Below are 22090 nucleotides of genomic sequence, written 5' to 3' on the forward strand. Positions count from 1 at the left end.
CCTGGTGATGCTCTGCCAGGCCTCTACTGCAACTGTCTTCAGTTCCTGCTTGTTCTTGGGACATTTTCCCTTCAGTTTTGTCTTTAGCAAGTGAAATGCATGCTCAGTTGGATTTAGGTCAGGTGATTGACTTGGCCATTGCAGAACATTCCACTTCTTTGCCTTAAAAAACTCTTTGGTTGCTTTCGCAGTATGCTTCGGGTCATTGTCCATCTGCACTATGAAGCGCCGTCCTATGAGTTCTGAAGCATTTGGCTGAATCTGAGCAGATAATATTGCCCGAAACACTTCAGAATTCATCCTACTGCTTTTGTCAGCAGTCACATCATCGATAAATACAAGGGAACCAGTTCCATTGGCAGCCATACATGCCCACGCCATAACACTACCTCCACCATGCTTCACTGATGAGGTGGTATGCTTTGGATCATGAGCAGTTCCTTACATTCTCCATACTCTTCTCTTCCCATCATTCTGGTACAAGTTGATCTTGGTCTCATCTGTCCATAGGATGTTGTTCCAGAACTGTACAGGCTCTTTTAGATGTTTTTTGGCAAACTCTAATCTGGTCTTCCTGTTTTTGAGACTCACCAATGGTTTACATCTTGTGGTGAACCCTCTGTATTTACTCTGGTGAAGTCTTCTCTTAATTGTTGACTTTGACACAGATACGCCTACCTCCTGGAGAGTGTTCTTGATCTGGCCAACTGTTGTCAAGGGGTTTTTCCTCACCAGGGAAAGAATTCTTCTGTCATCCACCACAGTTGTTTTCCGTGGTCTTCCGGGTCTTTTGGTGTTGCTCAGCTCACCAGTGCGTTCTTTCTTTTTAAGAATGTACCAAACAGTTGATTTGGCCACACCTAATGTTTTTGCTATCTCTCTGATAGGTTTGTTTTGATTTTTCAGCCTAACGATGGCTTGCTTCACTGATGGTGCCAGCTCTTTGGACTTCATATTGAGAGTTGACAGCAACAGATTCCAAACACAAATATCATACTTGAAATGAACTCTAGACCTTTTATCTGCTCCTTGTCAATGAAATAACAAACTCCCATGAGGGAATAACATACACCTGGCCATGGAACAGCTGAGCAGCCAATTGTCCAATTACTTTTGGTCCCTTAAAAAGGGGGGGGCCACATATCAAATGTGTTGTAATTCCTACACCGTTCACCTGATTTGGATGTAAATACCCTGAAATTAAAGCTGAAAGTCTGCACTTAAAGCACATCTTGATTGTTTCATTTCAAATCCATTGTGGTGTTATACAGAGCCAAAATGATGAAAATTGTGTCAATGTCCAAATATTTATGGACCTAACTGTATATTATATAATAATATAGTATATCCTATGTGCACTATTCACTGTGTGCTTATGCTATATACTGTGCACATGTGTGTGTGATGTTTCTGCTAGGCAGAGTGTCACAGCGGCAGCTGCTGCTGCTATAGGGGACAGGCGGAGTGGGAAGAGCTCAGTAGGAAATGTCATCCTGGGGCGTAGGGAGTTCCACACTGGCAGCCCCACCAGCCTCAGCACCAGACAGCAGGGCCATGTAGGGGGCAGAGAGGTGGTGGTGGTGGTGGACACTCCTGGCTGGCCTGGCCAAGGAGCTGCAGCGCGGCCTGGCTCTCTGTCACCCGGGCCCCCATGCCATCCTGCTGGTCATCCCCTCTCCTGCAGCCTTCAGCCTGGAAGCCTGGAGGGCCATGGAGAGTTACCTGAGGCTTCTGGAGGGCCCAATCTGGCCACAAGCCTTGGTCCTCTTCACTCACGCTGCTGAGCTGGGGGAACCCATGCTGGGGAAGGAGAACAGTCTGCTGTGGCTAGTGGAGAGGTGTGGGGGCAGGCACCATGTGGTAAACAGCCAGATAGCTGGGTGGAAAGCCCAGGTCTCACAGCTGTTGGAGAAGGTGGAGAGGATGGTGGAAGCCAGGCTTCCATAGAGATCTAAGGAAAGACAGAGAAGAGATTACTCCAGGCGTGAGGGTGAAGAAGCCAGTGATGGTGGAGCCCAGAGGTAGGTTTCCAGCTGGCAGACTATAGTTAGCCAAGCTGAGGCCTTTAGCTGATGTTCACCTGCTGGACCAGTAACTGTTTCCATCATGCTTTAATGTTAGTTGGATCCCTCATGACTGGTCAGACAGTTTAGGAAAAAAATAAAATAAGAGGAGAGGAGAAAAGGAGAACAGTATAAGGTTGCCATGACTACACTGAGGTTGTCTTGTTTTGGCAGGTAGGTCCTGTGTGAAGCCTGTGAGGCTTGTGTTGCTTGGAAGGCGGGTGTCTGGTAAGAGCTCGGCTGGAGAGATCATCCTGGACCAGAGGGGCTTCTTAAGCGGCAAGCAGACTAGGCACTGTTTGGTGGGCCAAGGGGAGGTGGCAGGCAGGGTCATGGTGGTGGTGGACATCCCTGGGCGGAGTGGTTTTGGTATGGCCCAGAAAGAGCAGGTCAGACTAGAGATAGCCCGCAGCCCCTCCCTCTGCCCACCTGGCAGCAAGCTGACATTCCTCCTGGCTGTGCCCGTGGACTCTTTTAGTGAGGGGGAGACTTGCGGAGGGTGGACAAGTACCTGACTGTGCTGGGGGAGGAGGTGTGGTGGAGCATGGTGGTACTGTTCACCTACGGTTCAGAGCTGAAGAACAGGAGCACAGAGGATCGCACCCAGATCATAGAGCTTCTGGAGATGGTTGAGAAACTGCAGACTGGAGCAGCTGAGTCACATGGTTGGGACCTGTAACTGCTACTGTGAGGCTTGAGCTGTATATCAGGAGTCAATGTACAAAGCAAATATCAAATTACTCAATCTCACCATTCCCATGCTTATTAATTCTGGATATAATTTCCTTAATTACATCTTCCAAATTGTACTTGCATTTAAAGATGTTTCTGGCTGAAAAAACATGTATTTTCTGTGTATAAATGTGTACCGCAACAGTCTCTCGTGCATTAACTGGGTTCTTGCTATTTGCTTTCGAAATCATTTCTGGCAAGTGACAGACCTCGAGTGGTCTCCAAATGTGAGGCGCATGTCGATTATGAAACTAACTTCACCTCGGTAGGATCCAAAGTTATTTTTAATAGAGGAGCGATGATCTAGCGTAATGGAGCCTGCTGTTGTACCGGCTACAGTTTAGTAACTTCCTGGTCATGTTGATCATCTGGGCGTGCGCATGAGATGATATTGAAAAGCTATTTAGAGTACTCTTCCTACTTCTTACTCCAGTTGAGACAACACTGGAGACCGAGCTTAAACGATGTTGACTTCCATTGCCTGCGGGGCTGTGTTCTTCCCTGGACTCTATGCAATTTGTAGAAAATGGCTAAAATCAACTTTCAGTAAATGGAATGACGCCGACGTGGTCATTGTTAGTGAAAGGTAAGCAGCACCAAGCTACCCCCTTGTAAGTTTTCTCTCCAACATCTGGGGCCTGTTCCATGAAGCGAGTTTAATGAATAAGCAAGGCTTGTGTGAAAACAGGCCCCTAGTTATAACTAACCCGATTGTTTACCAATCAACTAATTATTAGAATCGGGTTAATGGATTGTGAGATGAAAATCAACAACTCTGATAAACTAGAGTAGCTTGTATCCTTGAATGAACTGTAGTTTGGTTGACCTCAGATATCCTGGTTATATAATGGGGGGTCAGGTGAGTTGAGGTCCAGTCCTGGTTGGTTGACTGGTACACAATGTAGTTCCGTAACCTCCTGCCTGCTCTTCCAGACTGCTTTCCTTGGTGCACGCGACAATTGCTTCCACCGCTGGAATTATCATCGTTACGTCTTGTCATAACGTCATGACCGACAGGTATGGATAATGGCAAAGCTCTTTTATCAATATATTCAAGCTTATTAGAATGGAATACGCACACTAAACACTGACATGTACCTTTTTGTCCTGAAGGGAAGATTAGGGTGCTTTTAAGCATATCACTTTTTGTATTAAACTGCCAGTGATCTCATACTGTCTTTTCAGACATTGGCTGGCGAATGACTTTGTGTGTTTTGGGGCCCCTTACATGGCCTATGATCTGTATGCCATGTACTTGAGCCACTGGCACAGCCTGAGAGTAAGAGGTCTGGAGGTCAGGGGTCACTCACTACACACTGTCTGGAGCTTCCTCCTCAGGGACCGCCTCATGGTCCTTCATCACTTGGCACTGCTCTTCGTCTTCTTGCCCGTCACACTGGTGAGGAAGAGGCCGTCATGGAAGGATAAAGACATTAACACACATCCACACACACAAATGCTTACCCTCACTCTCACACACACATCACTGGTCTTGGGGATCATGCTAATCTGCAACTATATCTGTGTGTGTGTGTTTTGTTTCCAGTTCCTCAGGAGAGGGCTAGGAGACTTCTTCGTTGGCTGTTTGTTAACCACAGAGTTGAGCACTCCTTTTGTGTCCCTGGGAAAGATCCTTATCCAGGTAGTCCAATGCCTCTGACATCACACATGTTACTCAGCCTACATGGCGTTCGGTTTATTTAGAAATGACTATGTATTTTTCCGGGTTCATTGGGCCTTTCGATACTACCGTAACTTCACAATCAGTGCTGTGCATGTGTGTTGAGATCTGCTCAGAGAATTTCTTTGTGCAGCTTGGTCTGCAGGATGGCCATCTCCACCGGGCCAATGGGATGTTGGTGTTGCTGAGCTTCCTGTGCTGCCGCATCTTGCTCTTCCCCTACATGTACCTGGCCTACGGCCGCCAGCACGGCCTGCCCCTGCTCTCCGTGCCCCTTCACCTGCCTCTGCACTGTAACATAGGCAACCTGGCCATCCTGGCGCCACAGATCTACTGGTTCTATCTGCTGTGTCGCAAAGCCCGGAGACTCTACCTGCGCCAGACCAAACCAAACGATCCCAGTGCTCTGACGCGTAGGAGCAGAACACAGTAGAGGCGATCCAAGAGGACACGTCAGCAGAAGCAGGAGTACTGCTGTGACCAATCACAGATGGGCAGGTGTACTGCTGTGACCAATCACAGATGGGCAGGTGTACTGCTGTGACCAATCACAGATGGGCAGGTGTACTGCTGTGACCAATCACAGATGGCACTGAACCTTAGAGCACTGTCCTGTTCCTGGCAGTCTGACTCGGTGTGAGCATGGGTGTTAGCATTGTTAGTGCTGCTGGGTTGTATTATTCCACCATGTTAGCGGATGGGGTTGTAAGTCAGGATGGCAGTCTCTGCCCATTTATCCAAGAAACACAAATGCATCTCTATATAAAGAGCAGCTGTCTTTCCCTCACTGTAACTTGGGTTTCTCAGTCACAATTGGACCTCAGCTTTTGGTAAATGAGTGTAGCAGACGCTACTGTGACTGCTAAGTTCACTTATGAAAGCTCTTGAACAGGAAGTTGTCTGCTAAATGACTACAGTTCATAATTGAATTGCTACCTCAGAGTTATAATTGCTAGTTAAGATTATAAACTGTAGCTACTAGGTAGCATGTGTTTGCACTGTGGACAAAGTCTCCTATCATGACTGTTCATTAAATTGAGTTGGCCAAAAGAATGTAATCTTTTAATGTATTTTGCCTGCATGAACATACAATAAATGATTACACTGAAAACATTTCATTAAATGCTTTATTCTAAGACAAAAAACAAGTCAAAATCCATGTTATATTCAAGGTCTCAGCATACAAAAATAAGTTTCTTTACTTTGCAAAAGTACAGGTCAATTAGAAATAAACAACAAACTTCTGCTAGGAGGACAAGACCTGGGAGATCTTCTGATGCAGGACACTCTTCATTTCCTTCTCCTGCAAGTTATCAGTGATGGTGGAGAGAAAGAGGAGGGTGTTGTCCCTCTCCAAGGGTGAGCTGCTGGTAGGGAATGCTGCCAAGACCGCCTCGTACTGGCTCAGGATCTCCAGGGCAACCAGGAACAGCGGCTCACTCGGCCCTTCAGCCGCCTCTGACATCATCACCTGGATGTGCTGGACGTGGCAGAACAACTGCGTCAGCACAAACAGCACCTCCTGGGGCCTGTCTCCTGGCTGGCTCTGGGCGGGGCATGGGGAAGGGGGCTGTACAGGGGAGGGGGGCAAGTCCTTTGGGGAGGTTGCAGGAGAGGAATCTGAGGGCGCAGCAACTTTGGGTGTAGCTGTATGAGTGGAGGTGGGCAGCAGGACCCTCAGCTCCTCAACCAGCTCCCTCATAGCAGACGCATACAGGCGGCCCACGTGGGCCCAACCGCGGGCCGGCAGCCAATCGGAGCAGCTGGATCCACAGAGAAGTTGCAGGACTCGCAGCAGCAGCACAGAGAGGCGCAGCTGACAGGAGAATGGACGCAAGTCCATCAGGGGAAGGAAGTCCACGTACTCCAGACTGTAGGGCACGTGCAGCCGGCCAGACACCAGCAGCTCCCTCAGAGCCCGCAACAGCCTCCTCCACTCCCCTGCTGTGCTCCAGGGAAGCATCTGCACCAGGCCCACCAGCATGCCCTTGCTGAACATGCTGACGTGGTGGGGCTGCTTCTGGTCTAGATCTAGACAAGCAAGCATGGTGTCCTGGAGCGAGTCAGAGAGGGCGCAGCACTCCAGCCAGGCCAGCAGCCCAGTGCCCTGGCTGTACTGGGCCAGATCCAGCCCAGCCCAGTCCCTCTCCCCCAGCTCACACACAGCCAGCAGGGAGGACGGAACCTCCATCTTGAAGTGCTCACCCCACACAGGCTTCAGGTAGAGGCGCACAGTCCAGTCCAGGATTTGAACCTTGTTGTAGAGCCAGGAGAGAGCTCTGGACCAAGTGGCTGGGACAGAGGCCACCTCCCTGCCCAACACTGGCCCCAGAACAACCAGCACACTGACCAGCAGCTCCTTGGCCTCCATGGAGATGCCTGCTGGCTCCTCCCAGCATCGCGTGGCCAGGTTGAGCTGCTGGGAGAGGATGAGGAGAAGGGGGAATGGTGAACAGCCCAGTAGCCAATGAGGAGAAGTGTCCTGGAGAGGCAGAGAGAGGGTGGAGAGGAGCAGACGCAGCCCCAACTCCAGACTGATAGGGCCGCACGAGGAAGAGGAGAGGTGTGGAAGAACAAAGGCACACACCACTTCCTGTGGAGACAGGAAGCTCTGCCCGTTCTCGGGGCTCTGGGTCACGCACGGCGTCATCAGCGCAAGCAGGAAGTGGAGGAGCTGCTCCTCTTCCTGCGCCGAGGCCAGGCGACTCCCAACCGCCTTCTCCAGACAGCAGAGCAGCAGGCCCCGCCCACCGTCCCTAGCCCCGCCCTTCAGGCCTGGCAGCTGGCAGAGGATATTGGCGAGGAGGGTGTGGCCTCCACGGTGGCAGAGCGCCATGCGGCAGCAGCGCTCTAGAGTGGCTTCAGGGTTCTGGAACGCCACGCGGGCCACAGCCACCACCGCAGCGCTGACGTTGTCCTGCTCTGAGGCCACACCCCCCTGTGTGAGACAGTTGAAGGCCATGTTGAGCTCCTGGGGGAAGTCCTGGGACAGGGTGGGTGGCAGGACTCCGTGGAGCCCCCGGCTGGAACAGATCAGTATCTCAGCCAGCGCTGTGTTCTTATCAGCCAGGGGCAGCTGGGAGAAGATGTCCAGGATGAGGTTCTTTAACCTCCTGCTGTGGCCGGCATCACTGCTCCTCTGGCAGGTCGCCACCAGGGTGGAGACCAGCTTCATGACCAGCGCCGTCTGCTGGAACGCCATTTTGTTCCTCTCCAGACAGCTGATCCACTCCTCCTCCCCTGGACTCCAGCTCAGCTCTGCAGCCAACATGGCCGCAAGCTCCTCGTTACCCTCCAAACGATGCTCCAGCATCACCAGTGCCACCCTGGCCTGCTCTGCCAGGGTGCTCTCTGGTTTGGGGAGGGACAGGTTCTCCAACACTTCCGTCAACTGCTTCTGAAAGTCCTTCAAGGCCTGTGTGTCTGCCTGGGTCCTGGTGTCGGACTGTGACAGGGACTCCAGGGTCCTCATGAGGCTGGCCTGCAGCTTTAGGGCAGAGGGGCTGGGGCTGCTACTGTCCGTCTTCAGCAGGCTGTCCCATGTAAGCAGCAGCTCTGACACGGCCCCTAGCAGGCGGCCCAGCCCCAGGCCACACTCCTTGAATCGGGAGGGAGAGAAAGCAGCACGCATGTCTGTCTGGGCCTCACGAACCACCTGGACTAGCTCACAGCTCTCCGATCCATCCTGCATCTCTCTGAGGGCCACGGCCCTGGTCAGGTGCTGCAGCCAAATGGGGGCAGGGAGGGGTGCAGATTCCCTCAGGTAGCAGGTGGACAGAGAGTCCAGGAGGATTGACAAGCCAGAGAAACACAGGTCAGAGGTCAGGAAGTAATGTCTCATGTCCTCCATTGCCTGGAGAAGAATAGCCAGCACACTAGTGGCTGATGATGATTGTGCTGGTGCCTTTTCTGGGTCTAACTTGAATCTCTTGGCAGCCTGAGAGGGGAGGTCAGAGGGGGGATTGGGAAGGCGTGCACACTGCTCGGCAAACACTCTGTTCAGGTCATCTTCTGCCCCCTCCCCCCCAGCCCTCCAGAGCTCCCTCCAGACCTGCAGTAGCAGCCAGCCGTCCTCTGGGGTGGGGCAGCAGGTCACGTGTTGGACCAGCCTTTCCAGCTCCAGGGACTGTCGTTCAGCGGCCAGGCCCAGCAGCAGGCCGGCGTAGAGAGGGGCGGCCTTTAGGGCCTTGGTGATCTCCAGAAGCACCACAGAGTTCACCTCTGGAAGACTGCTCTGGATGGGGAACAAGGGGTTCTCTCTCCAGCCTCGCTCCACATCCTCCCCACTCTCACTGGCCAGCAGCTTACTCCAAACCACACACAGCAGCCTCTTCTTCCAGTGTACGGATTCCTGTTGACGACTGCTTCTCTGCTCCTGCCTGCACACCTCGCTGACAGCTTGCAGGATGGGCTGGCCCACCCTTCCCCAGTGCTGCTTCTCCAGGCTGCCCAGGCTGGCTGGCTCACACAGCTTGTTAGCCAGCAGAAAGCCTCCCTGTAGCTGTGCAGTTTTCTCACAGCTCAGCCACGACTCTGCACAAATAAACACACCACATGAGAATCAAGAGAAGGTATTCTATAAGCGAGCAGTAAAGACCGTCTATTGCTGAAAGCTCGCTTTGACTGGTCTTACTCATGAACATACAATTGATGAAAGTGTGCAACTATCTCACGGACCACTTCGAGCTTGTCATTCAAATTACCTTGATCCATTGTTGGGTTTCGATCCATGATTTTTTTTTTTCGGTCACCGGCTAATATCATGGTACGATTTAGAACAAGCTAAACACATAATATATCTTAAACTTTTATGAACGTACAGGATACTCTCCAACACTCATGTTCCGTGTCTTCTTCTTTCACTTTCGCAGATTGCAACCAACGTTCATGCGATGCATTACCGCCACCTACTGTTCGGCAGTGTGTTCTCAAAATAAACTCGACAAATCTACACAATAAATAAATAATAAAACTGTTCCATGTGAACGAGAATTTTTTAGGAAATACGGATGGTCACACGTGTCTATTATCCAATAGTGTCACTGTCACCGTCTGGGAAACGTGCTTGTTAAGGTGTAGCCTACTTTATTTATTAGGCTACAAATCCACCAGTTATAAAAAAACACCGTTTTTACATGAAACCGGGAATCAAACCCGTCTCCTATTCATTCAGTCATTCGTAATGGTTTTTTTTACGGAAATTCTGATAGGAAGATAACGTCGTTTAATTGGCTACTTCTTAACTGGATGCAGTCAAACCGCCATGCGCACCTTCGAATGCTGTTACGATAGAAGTTGATACAAGTTCAGAGAAATGAAAGTGAAAGCGATCTGCTGCTTACTCCAAATGGTGCTTGAATGACAAGAAAATATTCTAATGTGTCGTTATGAGTTCAATCTTCAATCGTTTAATCTATTTGTTTATCTGTGCAGGTAGGCGAAATATTTATCTTCTTTCAGACTGGGTGTCAATCTTTCAACATAGCTTACTCATTCGCTGGCCGCTTCCTTTCCGATGATAATTATGACTCCTTAAAGATGACTACTCAAAATTGTTGTCAAGGAACTAGGCTATAGCTTATGTTTATTTAGACTATGCCATGAATACCAATGATCTATGACGAATAGACCTGTTCCTTCAGACCTCCAGAACCTAGGTTGTCCAGGATTGCACTGTAACATTTCCTTGACTTCTCTCCCCACTAGCGATCACAGTTGGGCGGTCTGGCAAGCAGGTGTTATGGTTGCCGTGTCAGTTGGTGGAGGAGTACGTTGCCTTGAGTAAGGATGGCCAGAATGAAACTCACTTCCAGTACAGAGATGCTGGCCTGCAGTTTGGTCACGTTAATGACCCTCCCTTAAACCCCCAGGCCATCACCTTCTTAGTAACAGGTAACTGACTGACTTGACAGACACCTGTCATTCCTGAGGCCAACCCTCTGTTCTGTCCCAAACTGCTGCACCTTGTGTGTCCATGTTCTACCCAGTTCCAAACAGTTCTACCCTGTTTTGTTTTTGGTTGTTTTAAATGGTTCTTCCTTTGTCTGTCCAGGTTCTACTACCATATTATAAACTGTTGTACACTGGTTGGTTTTATCCTACCACCTTCTAAACAGTTTTATCCTGGTCTGTCCAGGTTCTAAGGTGGACCTACGAGTTCACGTGGAAGGGTCAAGTGACCAGGTGCAGTGTGAGCTCCGCAGGTTCATTCCTGAAGTGCCGCAGGTGTGGGCAGGACCAGGGGCCCGAAAGAATGACCTCTGGTTCACCTGCACCCTTCGCCATAACGACGGCCTCTTCACCCTCATCAGCCTTCTTAGACACACGCCTGTCACGCCCCCCTATTCTTCGACAGACCGCTGGTCACCCATAGGAGACAGAGATACACTCACCACTGCAGGTACCGCACACACACAAACACACATCACTGTAAGTACTACACACACATCTATCTCCCTCCCTCACCCATTACTGTAATAGTCCTTTAAGGTGAAGGTCTACCGCTAACCCCCTCCTCTCTTTATCTGGGTGTGTGCGTGTGTGTGTGTATGCGTGTGTGTGTGTGTAGCGGCCCTGATGGTGCTGACCCGCTCTCCAGTAGTGCATGTGGGTCTGCGTGCTGAGCGCCGGCTGCACTGCCAGTTCTCCGTGGACCACAGGGGGGCACAGCTGAGCGTAGCCTGGATACTGCAGCGGCGTGGGGAACGTTCCACCCTGTTCAGCTACGCGAGCCAGTCAGGGCTCACACAGGGCAGTGGGGTGGGGATGAAAGACCTGGTGGTAGGGGACGCCTCCCTCTCCCTCCCACTCACCAAAGTGACCAGCGAGGGCACCTATCAGTGCTCTGTGTCTGTGGCCCCCCTGCACGCCAACCTGGACATCACCTTGACCATCAGGGGTGAGGCGGGGGGCTGGACTGGGATGTATAGTGTATATATACATATATATGTATACAAATGCTTTGAAACAGAGATTTCTTTTTTTTATCTTATCGGAATTGGAATGGACATCATTTCAACTGTTTGGTTGTGGAATGTATGTCTCCTTTATTTAGGGAAGTGTTTTAAAGTGCATCCAGGAGGTCCTAGAGATGTCCTGTGATATAAACATGCAGGCTATGATCAATGTAACAGTACATAGTGAATATAAGATGCACTCTGGCTCCTAGAGCCCCCCCGCGTGTCCCTGAACCTGGACTCCACCATCTCGCTGGTGGAGGGTGAGGATGTGAAGGCTGTGTGTGAGGCGACGGGCTACTACCCCCTGGATGTGGACATGGAGTGGCTGAGGGAGTCCCAGGAGCAGGGCCTGATCCCTGAGAAGCTGCAGAATGTGCTGTACTCCAGCCACCGCCACCACCAGGAGGGAACATACTCCCTCTCCGCCTTCTTCCTGCTTAAGGCCCGCCTCCAGGACTCAGGCAGCAAATACTTTTGCAGGGTGTCTCACAGCTCACTGCGCATGCCCGTCCGCAAGAGCTTCACTCTCACCGTTACCGGTGAGTTGGTGATTCACTTATGCATGCATGCACACACACCCACACGCATGAACATGCTGAAATAATAGTTTTACATTAATTTGATTTAAACGGATATATCCAAAACACAAACACACACATTTGCGCAGAAATTACCATTTACTACTTACTCTGACCTACACTTCCAGGTACTAACTTCACCAGTACCCTTTTAAGACCACAAGATGGCAGTTTAGACACAAGACCATTGCTGATGGTTCAGTGTCGTTGGATGATGTGTCATTAGTTGGTGTCGTGTGGTTAGCTGGTGCTTACATACTGTTGTGTATGTGATGGTAGTTTGCTGTTGTTTTTGTTGTGTATGTGATGGTAAGTTGTTGTTGTTACAGAGCCAAGCAGCTGGTGGCCGGTGCTGTGCCTGTGTTTCATCCTGCTAGCGGTGGCGCTGCTGTGTGTGCTGTTACCCCACCTGCAGCTATGTGAGTCACTGTCACTCTGCCTCACTGCACTCCTGCTCCTCTGGTTCGATGTGGTTTCTAACTGGAGTCTAATCTGTTTCTGTTCCAGCTAAAGAGAAACACACGAAGGTAAGACACGGAATGACAGGGCTCTGACACACCTGTATCTGACTTTCTGTGCTTTTCAATGTGTGTGTTTATGTCTGTGTGTAGAAACCCTACTGAGAAAACATGCCAGAGCTGGACTGGAGGAGCACCATGGAGAAGCTTTTCTCTCGCTTATTTGGACTCCTCCTCCTCTAACCCCCCACCTCACCTTCCTTCTACTGACCCCCGCCCCCGAACCGCCTTCCTCCTTGCAAGCCCCATATCCCCAGAGGCTGATATTGAATGTTAAGGGGAAAACACGACTAACAAGTCCAGATCTGTGAACATAAAAATAATTTTTAATTCAAAACTTTGTCTGCATGTTTTTTAATAATTAGTACAGATACAGTGGGGTGAATGACGTGCAGTATAGCTGTTTTTCAGTACTTTTACACTATGGCAAAGTGACAGAGACAAACCAGTGGTCCAGAGCTGAACCACCAGTTGGTGGTTAACTGACTTCTAGTTTTGACTAACTGCTCGTCAGTTCAGACAGACAGGAGCACATGGCTCACACACCCTCCCCCATTTGGCCTCAACACAGCGGGTGAAGTGATCCAGACACGGTTCTCAGGTACTCAGTCAGTCAGTGGTCTGTGTTTGGTGTGTGCGTGACTGTGGGCCGTGCATGCTTGTGTATGTACATGCGTGTGGAACCCCTGTACCCCACTGTGTATGAACTGGACTTGAGTGGATGAGGTCATGCTGAACCAAGGCCTACTTGTCAGAGATTCGGGGGGGCTAAGAGGGTCGGGAGGTTTGGATACCTCACAGAGTAGATTATGGTGTGTGTGTGTGCATGCGTGTGTGTGTCTGATGGATCTGACAGAGCAGAATTTTGGCATGAGAAGCAAAAATGACATCATTGCTGCAGACTTTCTTGGTAATCCATCAACTCTGAGGCCTCAGCTTGTGTGAAGCTGCACGTTTATAACTGACTGTGAGAGTGTTTACCTTTCTATGTTTCACAATCTTTCACAGACACTTTGCTGGCAAAGTTTCTTATAACCACGTCAAGAGACATCCTGGAAGCTCCGATGAGTGTGTCTGGTGTTGACATAGCAACCCCCCCCCCCCCCCACCATGAGCCTCTTTACTGTTCCATTGTCTTTCTGACATCATTTCCTGTGTCTGAGCATATCTTGGAGGGTCTACACGTGCATGAGTATGTGTGTGTGAGAGAGAGAAAGAGAGAGAGAAAAGAGACAGCAGGAAATATGACTAAGCTGTGAGAGTGTGGGAACAGAGGGGGGAGACAGGAGGGAGGGAGACAGGCGTGGTGGGGGGCAGGGGAGAGGGGGAGGCAGTCGGGCTGTAATTATGCGGAGCCAGTGATCTCAGGAAGGTTGGCTGAGGTTTAGGGAATGTGCTTTCCCCCTCCCCCCTTTCCCCTCCTGCATTGGGGGTTTGATTAGTCAGGGGCACAGTGGTGTAAAACCCTACGCAAAGTTCACCTCTGCTAACACTGTTAGTGGGCGTGTCTACATGCACCTAAGAATTGTAATAATAAATAAAAAGCTTGACTCTCATGCCCCCATTTTTCGCTCTATCTTTCTATCAAACTCTCCTTCTTTTCCTCTCCCTTTATCTCTTGCTCATTCTTGGCTACATATGCTGTAAATTAAATTTTCTTTGAAGTGTCGATGACATCATAAATTTAATGTTTGGCTGCTGGGTTCCCATGGAAACGTTGATGTCAGAAAGCGGTGCGGGCCTGTTGGAGCAGCAGCAGTTGAGTGATGAAGGAGAGGCAGTGAGTGTGCGTCCATGCGGGTGTATGTCTGTCTGTGTGAGGGCATACAAGTGGTTAAATGCAAGTTTGAGCAGACATGTCAGTTTCCAGTTTAATAGCGTGGTGACGCAGTCGACTCTGTAGACTGGTGGAGTTTACAACCTCTACCCCCATACAGTGGGGGAGGACAGGGGGGAGGAGGTGGGGATTTAAATTACAGAGGCAGTGGAATGTGGTGGAGCAAGGCAACTTAGCTACAGATTAATCCTGTTGATACCATCAACCAATAACTATCATTACAGAAGCAATGAGTTGTTGCTATATATTTACAACATGATATTACACTTCAGATGCTTCTGTCCATTCTGCCAGATGTGCACAAGAACTCCACTGTGTGACCTGGTGTGAGGTGACAGCTATGGATCATCTCTTCTCTCTCATCTGCTGTTTGGTCGCTTTAATGTTCCTGCCTTGGATATTATTTCCAGCCAACCAGACCCCCTCCATCACCCCACCCTTTTCGCGACCTCTCCTCTTCACAATACAACTAGTATGTTGACCGATCATGTGTCATGTGTCCGTCTGTCCCTGCATGCTGGCACCATTGGCCTGGAAGGCATTTGTGCCCCCAATACACACACACACACCTCTATCTCTCATCTGGAATGTTTGTTCTGAGAGGGTCCTGTTACGCAGGGGGGGGGGGGGGGGGGGGGGGGGTTATGGTTCTGGTCTGCAACAACATCACAGCACTCACAGCACCAAAGAATGGGGAGGGGTGAAGAGGGGGAGGGGAGATGGCAGGACGAGAACATAAAGAAGAAGAGTCCCATAACAGGACGACTGTCTGCCTCTCTCTGTCCCTTTCTCCCTCCTTTTCCATCCCTCCATTCCTCCCTCTTCCTATCTCTCCACCTCCCTCTTTTGCACTGTTCACGCCCTCAGTGAGCGTGGGAGACGAGGCGGAGAGCTGTGTGCTGAGCGGAGCAGACACACACTCCTACACACAGCTGGCACATACAGAGGAAACTATTCCAGAGTTTGAGAGGTGAGTTGGGTTAACTTTACTGGGATATGGGTTTCTGCTATTGCACACATACACCATATGCAAACTAACAGAAAGACAGATGCACACAGACACACATTTACACCCAGTAAAGAAAGTTGAAGTGACTCACTGGCAGTTCTTTTGTTAGTTTTGAATATTTTTCTGTCTTCTACTTATGTACTCATTTCTCATGTTAAGAATCTGTCATGCTCAAATCTCATAATATGTTGTGTAGTTGTGTTTGAATTTGTGGATCTTAACCAAACTTGTGTTAAATTCATTTATATAAGTATTTAAATGTTTAAGGTTTCTATCAGATGTCAGAACAATGCTTTTGTCTGAAGACGTTTTGTAGAAAAGTGATCCACTTCTAGTACATGTTTTGACTCTTCAGATCTGTGTCTTTAGGTCTTTCCTCTCAGATCTGCTTTGTGGAAATCTGGAGGTCAGACATCTGCTCACAGCCTGCCTCTCCCCAGTCCAGTGGGCACCCTAAATCTAAGGCCTACCCTCACCCCCACCCCAACCCAGACTGGGGAAGAGACAGAAGCCAGCAGGGAGCCTGGTGAAGGGAGACAGAGATTACTGCCAGAGGGATAGTTAACAGACCGTGACCCCTGACTCTCAACCCCCAGTCCCTTTACCTCCCTGTGTGCTATCCAGAGCAGGCATGGACAGCAATCAGCTGACAGACGAGGATGTGTCAGGAGAGGAAACAGTGTGTGCCGTGCTGGCCCGCTACGAGGGAACACTGAGGGACGCTGTCAGGAAGATTCACATGGACGTTAGTACCTTCAAGCAGGGTGTGGAGCTGCGCTTAGAGGAGGCAGGGCTGGGGGGGGCGTTGGGCCAGGCGGTGGCCCAGCTGCAGCAGGAGAACCGGCAGCTCCGGGTTCAATTGGAGACTCTGACCCGACAGGTGGAGCTCCTCACTGGGAAGCTGTGGGATCGCAGTGCAGTGCTGAACAACCACAACCACTGGGATCTTCAGGACACACACGGCCAGAACAGGACCCAGACCCAGTCCCAGACCAAGCCCCAGGTAGCACAGTCAAACATCAGCCAGACAAGTCCCCCATCTCCCCCTTTTTCCCTCATTAGCTCTAGTAATCCCCCTGGTCCTGGTCTGGGAGCTCAAGTGTCCACCCCTTCTGGTCTAGACTCAAGCTGTCTTGGCCCAGTGTCCAGTCTTTTTGACTCAGTCTCCACCACCCCTGGCCCAGTTTCCAGCCCCACTGGCCCAGTTTCCAGCCCCACTGGCCCAGTCTCCAGCCCCACCACGGCCCGCTTCTCCAGCAAAGCCACCTTCACAGTGTCCAGCAAGACTAATGTGAGTAGCCTACAGAATAACACAAGTGTCCTGCAAAATAATCAACCTCCTCTGTGCCCTACTAGTTGCTTGTCATGCTGTCTCTGCTTGGGGTCTCTGTTAGGGGGTGTTATCTTGAATTCAAGAGATAACCACCCACAGCATGATGGTTTTTCTTTTAAAGCTTCATGACAAGACTAAATTGTGTGTGTGGCATTATAACTGTGTCTAGTTAATGTGATATCTTTTGGTTACCGCAATATGCTTAGTAGTATTACTACTGTGTCACTGTGGTTAACTGATTTGACAACTGATGACAGGTTAGGCTCATATCATAACTGACTGGAGCAGATCATGAGACCACTTCTTTGCCTTGGTTTTCACTCAAAGCTGCTCTCTGAATAAGCAACAGTCTGCACACAGATGTGACTCTGATAAGCAGCCGTGTAGCCACAGCTAGAGAGCTGCCAGGGGAATGTGTGTAGACCTGCCATCAGCTTCACAAGTTGTTACTGCACATCCACACCTGTCGAACTCATACACACCCAGACACCTGACTTTTAGCACTGCTTCTTCTCTGCCATACCTAGTTAGAGTTAACGCCAAATTTAGGATGCGGCTGTCCAGCCTCACCATATGAATCTGGTCATTGACTGACTCCCAGCCAGAACACTGAAGGAGCCGAGCACAGAGTCTGGTGTGACTAACTCAACAGGTCATGTGACTAATAGATAGATAAGAGGTGTGTGTGTTATCTGAGAGTTCTCTGTGGAAAATCCATCAGACCACACTAACCCTGTCACAGTGACAAAACCCAGACACAGGCATCACGCACATCCTGGAACTTACTCAGTTAAAGACAGTATATTTTCCAGGTTAATGCGTTTCTCCCCATCTCTGACATACAAGAGTATACAGCTCCCTCCTCCGCTCTCCACTCACACACTGTCACGCACACAGAGGGGAAAACACATACCCCGGTCACATTCCTCTGTGATGAGATATCTTAGACTCTATCTCTCACTATTTTGTATATGCTGTATGTCTGTATTTTTATGTGTGTACTGTCTCTTTAAAAGAGAGAGAGGGATGTAGAGTGAAAGAGAGAGCGAGAGAGAAGTTACTGAAAATGCTTTTTGCCAGATTCTTGTGATATTAGACTGCCTGTTAATAGTGCAGTGTGATGGCATTTCTGTCTGTGTGCTTTGCAGAGTATTGAACGTGAGGAACCAGCTCCTCCCTCCTCTGGGCTTGAGAATGGACACTCTATTGCCTCAGACAAACCATTTACAACTCCAGACAAACACTCTTCTCACCCAGGTAAAACTCCCACTCACCCAGGTTCCCCAACATTAACCTTTACCAGAAGAATGTACTCAACCTCAAAGGGGTGCGTCCTAAGAACTTAGAACAGCAGCATATATGTTATATTTGTTCTTGGTAAATGCATGTGTATTCGTTCTTTCAATCAGAACATTCAACCATGCTCTTTGGGAAGAGCCTGCAAGACACTGACGGCCCACACCAACATGCTGCATCTGTTGCCATACCGATGCCACACCTGCCCATAACTGCCACAACCAAGGTGTCTGAAGCCTCAGCAACCTCCCTCATGAACATCCCTGAGTCCTCCAGTAATCCTGTCAGTCCCTTGCATGTCTCAGAGCCCCTGCCCCTTAGTCAATCAACTGGTAACAACAAGCAGCCTCTACAAACCCCAGAGACTCTCTCACAGCCAGGTAAGAGAGAGATCAATCTAATTATTGCTTATCTACATCTTAGCAAGCAAGTCCTTCACCTAAAACTGACTCACAAAGAGCTTTCAATTTCAATTGTTAACTGAGGCGAGGTGTGATGAAGGCCTCTTCTGTACACCTCCACATTCCACGTAACTCTCTGACTAATCCATTACTGTGACTCTTCTCCTTCTATTGTAGTTTCCTTAATGAAGACTTTGACTCCATCTCCCATCAGAGCGCTGGGTTCTCCACAACTTCAAGGTAAGAGTGTGAAGCAGCTTCTGTAAATTCACTAAATGCACCTCGAACTAGGAACAGGTATGCATCAAAAGGATTATCAAGAACTAGAACTAGACCTAATACCTTGTGTGGTGCGGTTTTCATCTCTATGGTCAACTCTGCTTGTGTGTCCTTTGCAGACAGGTCCGCAACCCGTCAGTCAGTCAGTTGTGGTCTGCACCAGCTTGATACAGAGAGGCAAGTTCAAATATTTAGTCCAGCTGACTGCATTCAAACATGACTTTATTGCTGTTCTATCTGTCGGTCTGCCTGACTGTATCTGCATCTGGTCTGTCTGTCTGCCTAACATATGTGTCTGTCTCAGGGTCATGGATGTGAGCAGAGGTGTGTCTCTGGGGAGGGGTGTGGAGAGAAGGCGGGAGCTAGTAAGGTCACAGACTCTGCCCCGAAACATCGGTGCGCAGGTGCGCCGACCACTCTTTGAGAAGCTTGATTCTGAAGCGGACAGGTAACTGCTGAATAAACCTTCATCCGTGATCTCAGCATCTGGCTGGTGTCTGCTTGTTTTTCTGACCTGTCAGTCTCTTACTCTCTCCCTCCCCCTCTTAGTAGGCCTAAAACTGTGGACTCCAAGCCAAAGCTAAAACGTTCTCAGAGTTTTGGAGTTTCCAGTGCCAGCAGCATCAAACAGATCCTCCTGGAGTGGTGTCGCTCCAAAACCATAGGCTACCAGGTAAACATGCTTCAGTCTCAGGCGACCACGTGAACTTTTTATACCAGTGTTTAATTACTATTGTGTTTACCTGGTAGTGAAGTATAATATTTATTTATTTCAATGTTTTCACATATCTGGTTTGTTCTCATGTCTTGTTTACTTTGTACACGGACACATTCTTTTAACCTCACCTCACTTCCTCATATTCAACAGAATATCGACATCCAGAACTTTTCATCTACTTGGAGTGACGGCATGGCTTTTTGTGCACTGGTCCATTCCTTCTTCCCAACAGAGTTTGATTACAACCTCCTGACTCCTGCCAACCGCAAACACAACTTTGAGTTGGCCTTCCGTACCGCAGAGTAAGAAGCATATGTCAAAAAATTGTGTTTTCCCTGAACCGACAACAAATACTAAATGTAAAATGACACAATTACAGCACCAGCTTTATTTATTTAGAACAGAGCAGCTCTGGTTTACAAGAATAGAGCACCTCTGACTGATCATAATAGATAAACCAAATGAGCCTGGTGCCTTCAACTGTTTATCAAACACATGTGCTCTTTTAAAGCGTTTTCCATGGGTAACTTTAGAGGGGCAGAGTGTCCTGCACGCACAACCACAAATAGAAACAAGATTCATAGAATCACTTTCTGACTAGTCACAGTCCATGAAAATCATTAATAGCGCTCATGCATTAAAACACTTGGGATTACATTACAAAATTTCCGTTTGCATCTCTGTCTAGATTGTCTGTCTGGAAGTTCCCCACCCTCCATCCTCTTCTCCATGCCTTCCTTCTCTCTCCTCCCCTTTACTCCTCTTCACTTCTGTCTTGTTCAGTTAGTTAAGGTCAGCCCCACTGACCAATATTGTTGTTCCAGGGAGAAGGCAAACTGCGACCGTCTGATCGAGGTGGAGGATATGATGGTGATGGGCAGAAAGCCAGACCCCATGTGTGTCTTTACCTACGTCCAGTCCCTCTACAACCACCTGAGGAAGTTTGAGTGATAACCCAGACCCAGTCCCACATCCACTACTACACCCTATCTGGGCCCACAACCATATCCACCACCACACCCATACCCTGGGCCCACAACCATATCCACCACCACACCCTACCCTGGGCCCACAACCATATCCACCACCACACCCTACCCTGGGCTCAGTAACATATCCACTACACTGCAGGCCCAGTCCCATATCCAACACTACACCCTATACTCTGTTCCCAATCCAAGCCTACTCCCAGTCCCAAATTCCCGACTACAGCCTGGATGCTCTCCTTCCTTTGACCCATTCAGACCTGCTGAAGGACAACCCTTCCCTCTTCCATAACTGTCCCAACTCTCTCTCCTGGGGTTAGCAAGAGAGCTGCACAGTTGGACAGATTCTGGACAGACTACACTGACCCCTGATGGTAAAAACAGAACACTTCAGCAGCACTGCAGTCTCATCACCATGAGGTCTCACAAGACTAATAAGAGACACAGATACACCCTGGAGTGAAGCTATGGACAACTGCAAGCCCTGAGACAGTGCAAAACAATAAGCCCTGAAAATAGATACTTGACTATTTCTGTCAAGTATCTGACTGTTTCTCTGACTATGTGTGTGAGTATGTATGCCTCTCTGACTTTCTACAGTGTGTATGTTTGAGGTTTAGATTATCTATTGACATAGCAGGATAAAATTGGGAAATGAAAAATGTCCTCAGATTAGTGCACTGGACAGCGCATGGCTTTTGGGATGAGACTGACAAATGCCATAGTATGTGACAACTGTAACAGTCACTTGATCATAGTTCTATTTTTATTCAGTTTCTCAACTGTCATCATTTGGTTCTGTGGGACAACATGAGTTATAAGACAAAGCTTGTCTAAAGGATGCATCTGTTGTTTTTTTTTATTGTTTAGCCGTAAGCCCCTCAACCAGGGCTTAGGCCACCTCACAGAGCTCTTAATGAGGAAGGAAGGACAACAAACACAGTATCAGAAACACAGGTAGACAGTGACCTTTCAATGTGCAGATATGCCATAAATCATACTTTAGTTTTTTACAACATGTAAAACGTATTTGCGCTATGGCAGTCTATACTGAAGTGTCATGGGGATTCACATGTACTCAAAATCCAGTACCACATGTAACTGAGGGAACTACACAATGCCTTAACTGTCCCAAGGGTTACTGAAAAGATTGTATCATTTATTTTTTTATAGATCATAATTAACATTAATGAATGCGACACCACAAAGCGGAATTGTTCACTGATTGATCTCAATTACTGTGTAAACATTCGCAAGGTCTAAAATCTTCACAAACACTATATCAACCTATTCTACGTCTGACATGAATTACGCATGAAACGGTTTAGTCGGTCACTACCCAAGTGTCTTAACCGTTTAGATAATTATAGGCTACTTGGTTCCTTCCTACTACACAGGTTGCCTATTCACTTTTAAATCAAAAGAAAGCATAGGTTATATGAACAACTCAAAGAGTCAAAAGTAAATTTACAGACAACAGTTTTTCTAATGTTCTGCCCGGTAGGCCCGGGTTTGTTCAGACCCGACGATTCTACAGAACCTCTGGCCACCTAGTCCCTGGACGTCCTGCTCAGTCCGTGCGCCAAGCAGTCATCTCAACGGGGTTTCCACATGGATGGCCCATCGGACCATCATCTGACAAACAGATCCACGCGGAGTGTCAGAAATCAACAGCAGCGGAAACCGCAGCTTAATATCGT

At 48.9% G+C, this 22090-nt stretch overlaps 4 protein-coding genes across 6 annotated transcripts; 3 read left to right on the forward strand and 1 right to left on the reverse strand.

The window, feature by feature from the left end:
* The first annotated feature begins 3202 nt into the window (after nucleotides 1-3202).
* On the forward strand, nucleotides 3203-5584 carry LOC136952227 (TLC domain-containing protein 3A-like). Its single transcript, XM_067246933.1, has 6 exons — nucleotides 3203-3381; nucleotides 3729-3812; nucleotides 3981-4194; nucleotides 4342-4437; nucleotides 4610-4974; nucleotides 5039-5584. The coding sequence occupies exons 1-5, from the start codon at nucleotides 3260-3262 to the stop codon at nucleotides 4907-4909; spliced, it is 816 nt and encodes a 271-aa protein (XP_067103034.1). The 5' UTR covers nucleotides 3203-3259; the 3' UTR covers nucleotides 4910-4974; nucleotides 5039-5584.
* Nucleotides 5585-5695: 111 nt separating this feature from the next.
* On the reverse strand, nucleotides 5696-9304 carry gemin4 (gem (nuclear organelle) associated protein 4). Its single transcript, XM_067246932.1, has 2 exons — nucleotides 9180-9304; nucleotides 5696-9009 (listed from the first exon to the last, which is right to left on the reverse strand). The coding sequence occupies exons 1-2, from the start codon at nucleotides 9238-9240 to the stop codon at nucleotides 5723-5725; spliced, it is 3348 nt and encodes a 1115-aa protein (XP_067103033.1). The 5' UTR covers nucleotides 9241-9304; the 3' UTR covers nucleotides 5696-5722.
* A 465-nt stretch (nucleotides 9305-9769) lies between these two features.
* dhrs13b.2 (dehydrogenase/reductase (SDR family) member 13b.2) lies at nucleotides 9770-12868 on the forward strand. Its single transcript, XM_067246531.1, has 8 exons — nucleotides 9770-9909; nucleotides 10183-10368; nucleotides 10613-10876; nucleotides 11045-11374; nucleotides 11645-11974; nucleotides 12343-12432; nucleotides 12521-12540; nucleotides 12625-12868. The coding sequence occupies exons 1-8, from the start codon at nucleotides 9864-9866 to the stop codon at nucleotides 12634-12636; spliced, it is 1278 nt and encodes a 425-aa protein (XP_067102632.1). The 5' UTR covers nucleotides 9770-9863; the 3' UTR covers nucleotides 12637-12868.
* Nucleotides 12869-15255: 2387 nt separating this feature from the next.
* On the forward strand, nucleotides 15256-22071 carry smtnl (smoothelin, like). 3 transcript variants are annotated; one of them, XR_010877767.1, is made up of 11 exons: nucleotides 15256-15338; nucleotides 15747-16668; nucleotides 17859-17967; nucleotides 18120-18386; nucleotides 18585-18647; nucleotides 18806-18863; nucleotides 18991-19134; nucleotides 19236-19359; nucleotides 19555-19706; nucleotides 20229-21347; nucleotides 21895-22071. XR_010877767.1 is itself a non-coding variant. In XM_067246117.1 (10 exons), exons 2-10 carry the CDS (start codon nucleotides 16009-16011, stop codon nucleotides 20353-20355), a joined length of 1704 nt encoding a protein of 567 aa, XP_067102218.1. In that variant the 5' UTR covers nucleotides 15256-15338; nucleotides 15747-16008; the 3' UTR covers nucleotides 20356-21582. The 3 variants fall into 3 exon arrangements, 2 of the variants coding, with proteins under 2 accessions (XP_067102218.1, XP_067102219.1); XM_067246117.1 differs by lacking the exon at nucleotides 21895-22071 and having other exon boundaries at nucleotides 20229-21582; XM_067246118.1 differs by lacking the exon at nucleotides 21895-22071 and having other exon boundaries at nucleotides 19239-19359; nucleotides 20229-21582.
* Nucleotides 22072-22090: the final 19 nt, after the last annotated feature.

Source organism: Osmerus mordax, chromosome 11 (assembly GCF_038355195.1).
Source record: "Osmerus mordax isolate fOsmMor3 chromosome 11, fOsmMor3.pri, whole genome shotgun sequence".
NCBI lineage: Eukaryota > Metazoa > Chordata > Actinopteri > Osmeriformes > Osmeridae > Osmerus > Osmerus mordax.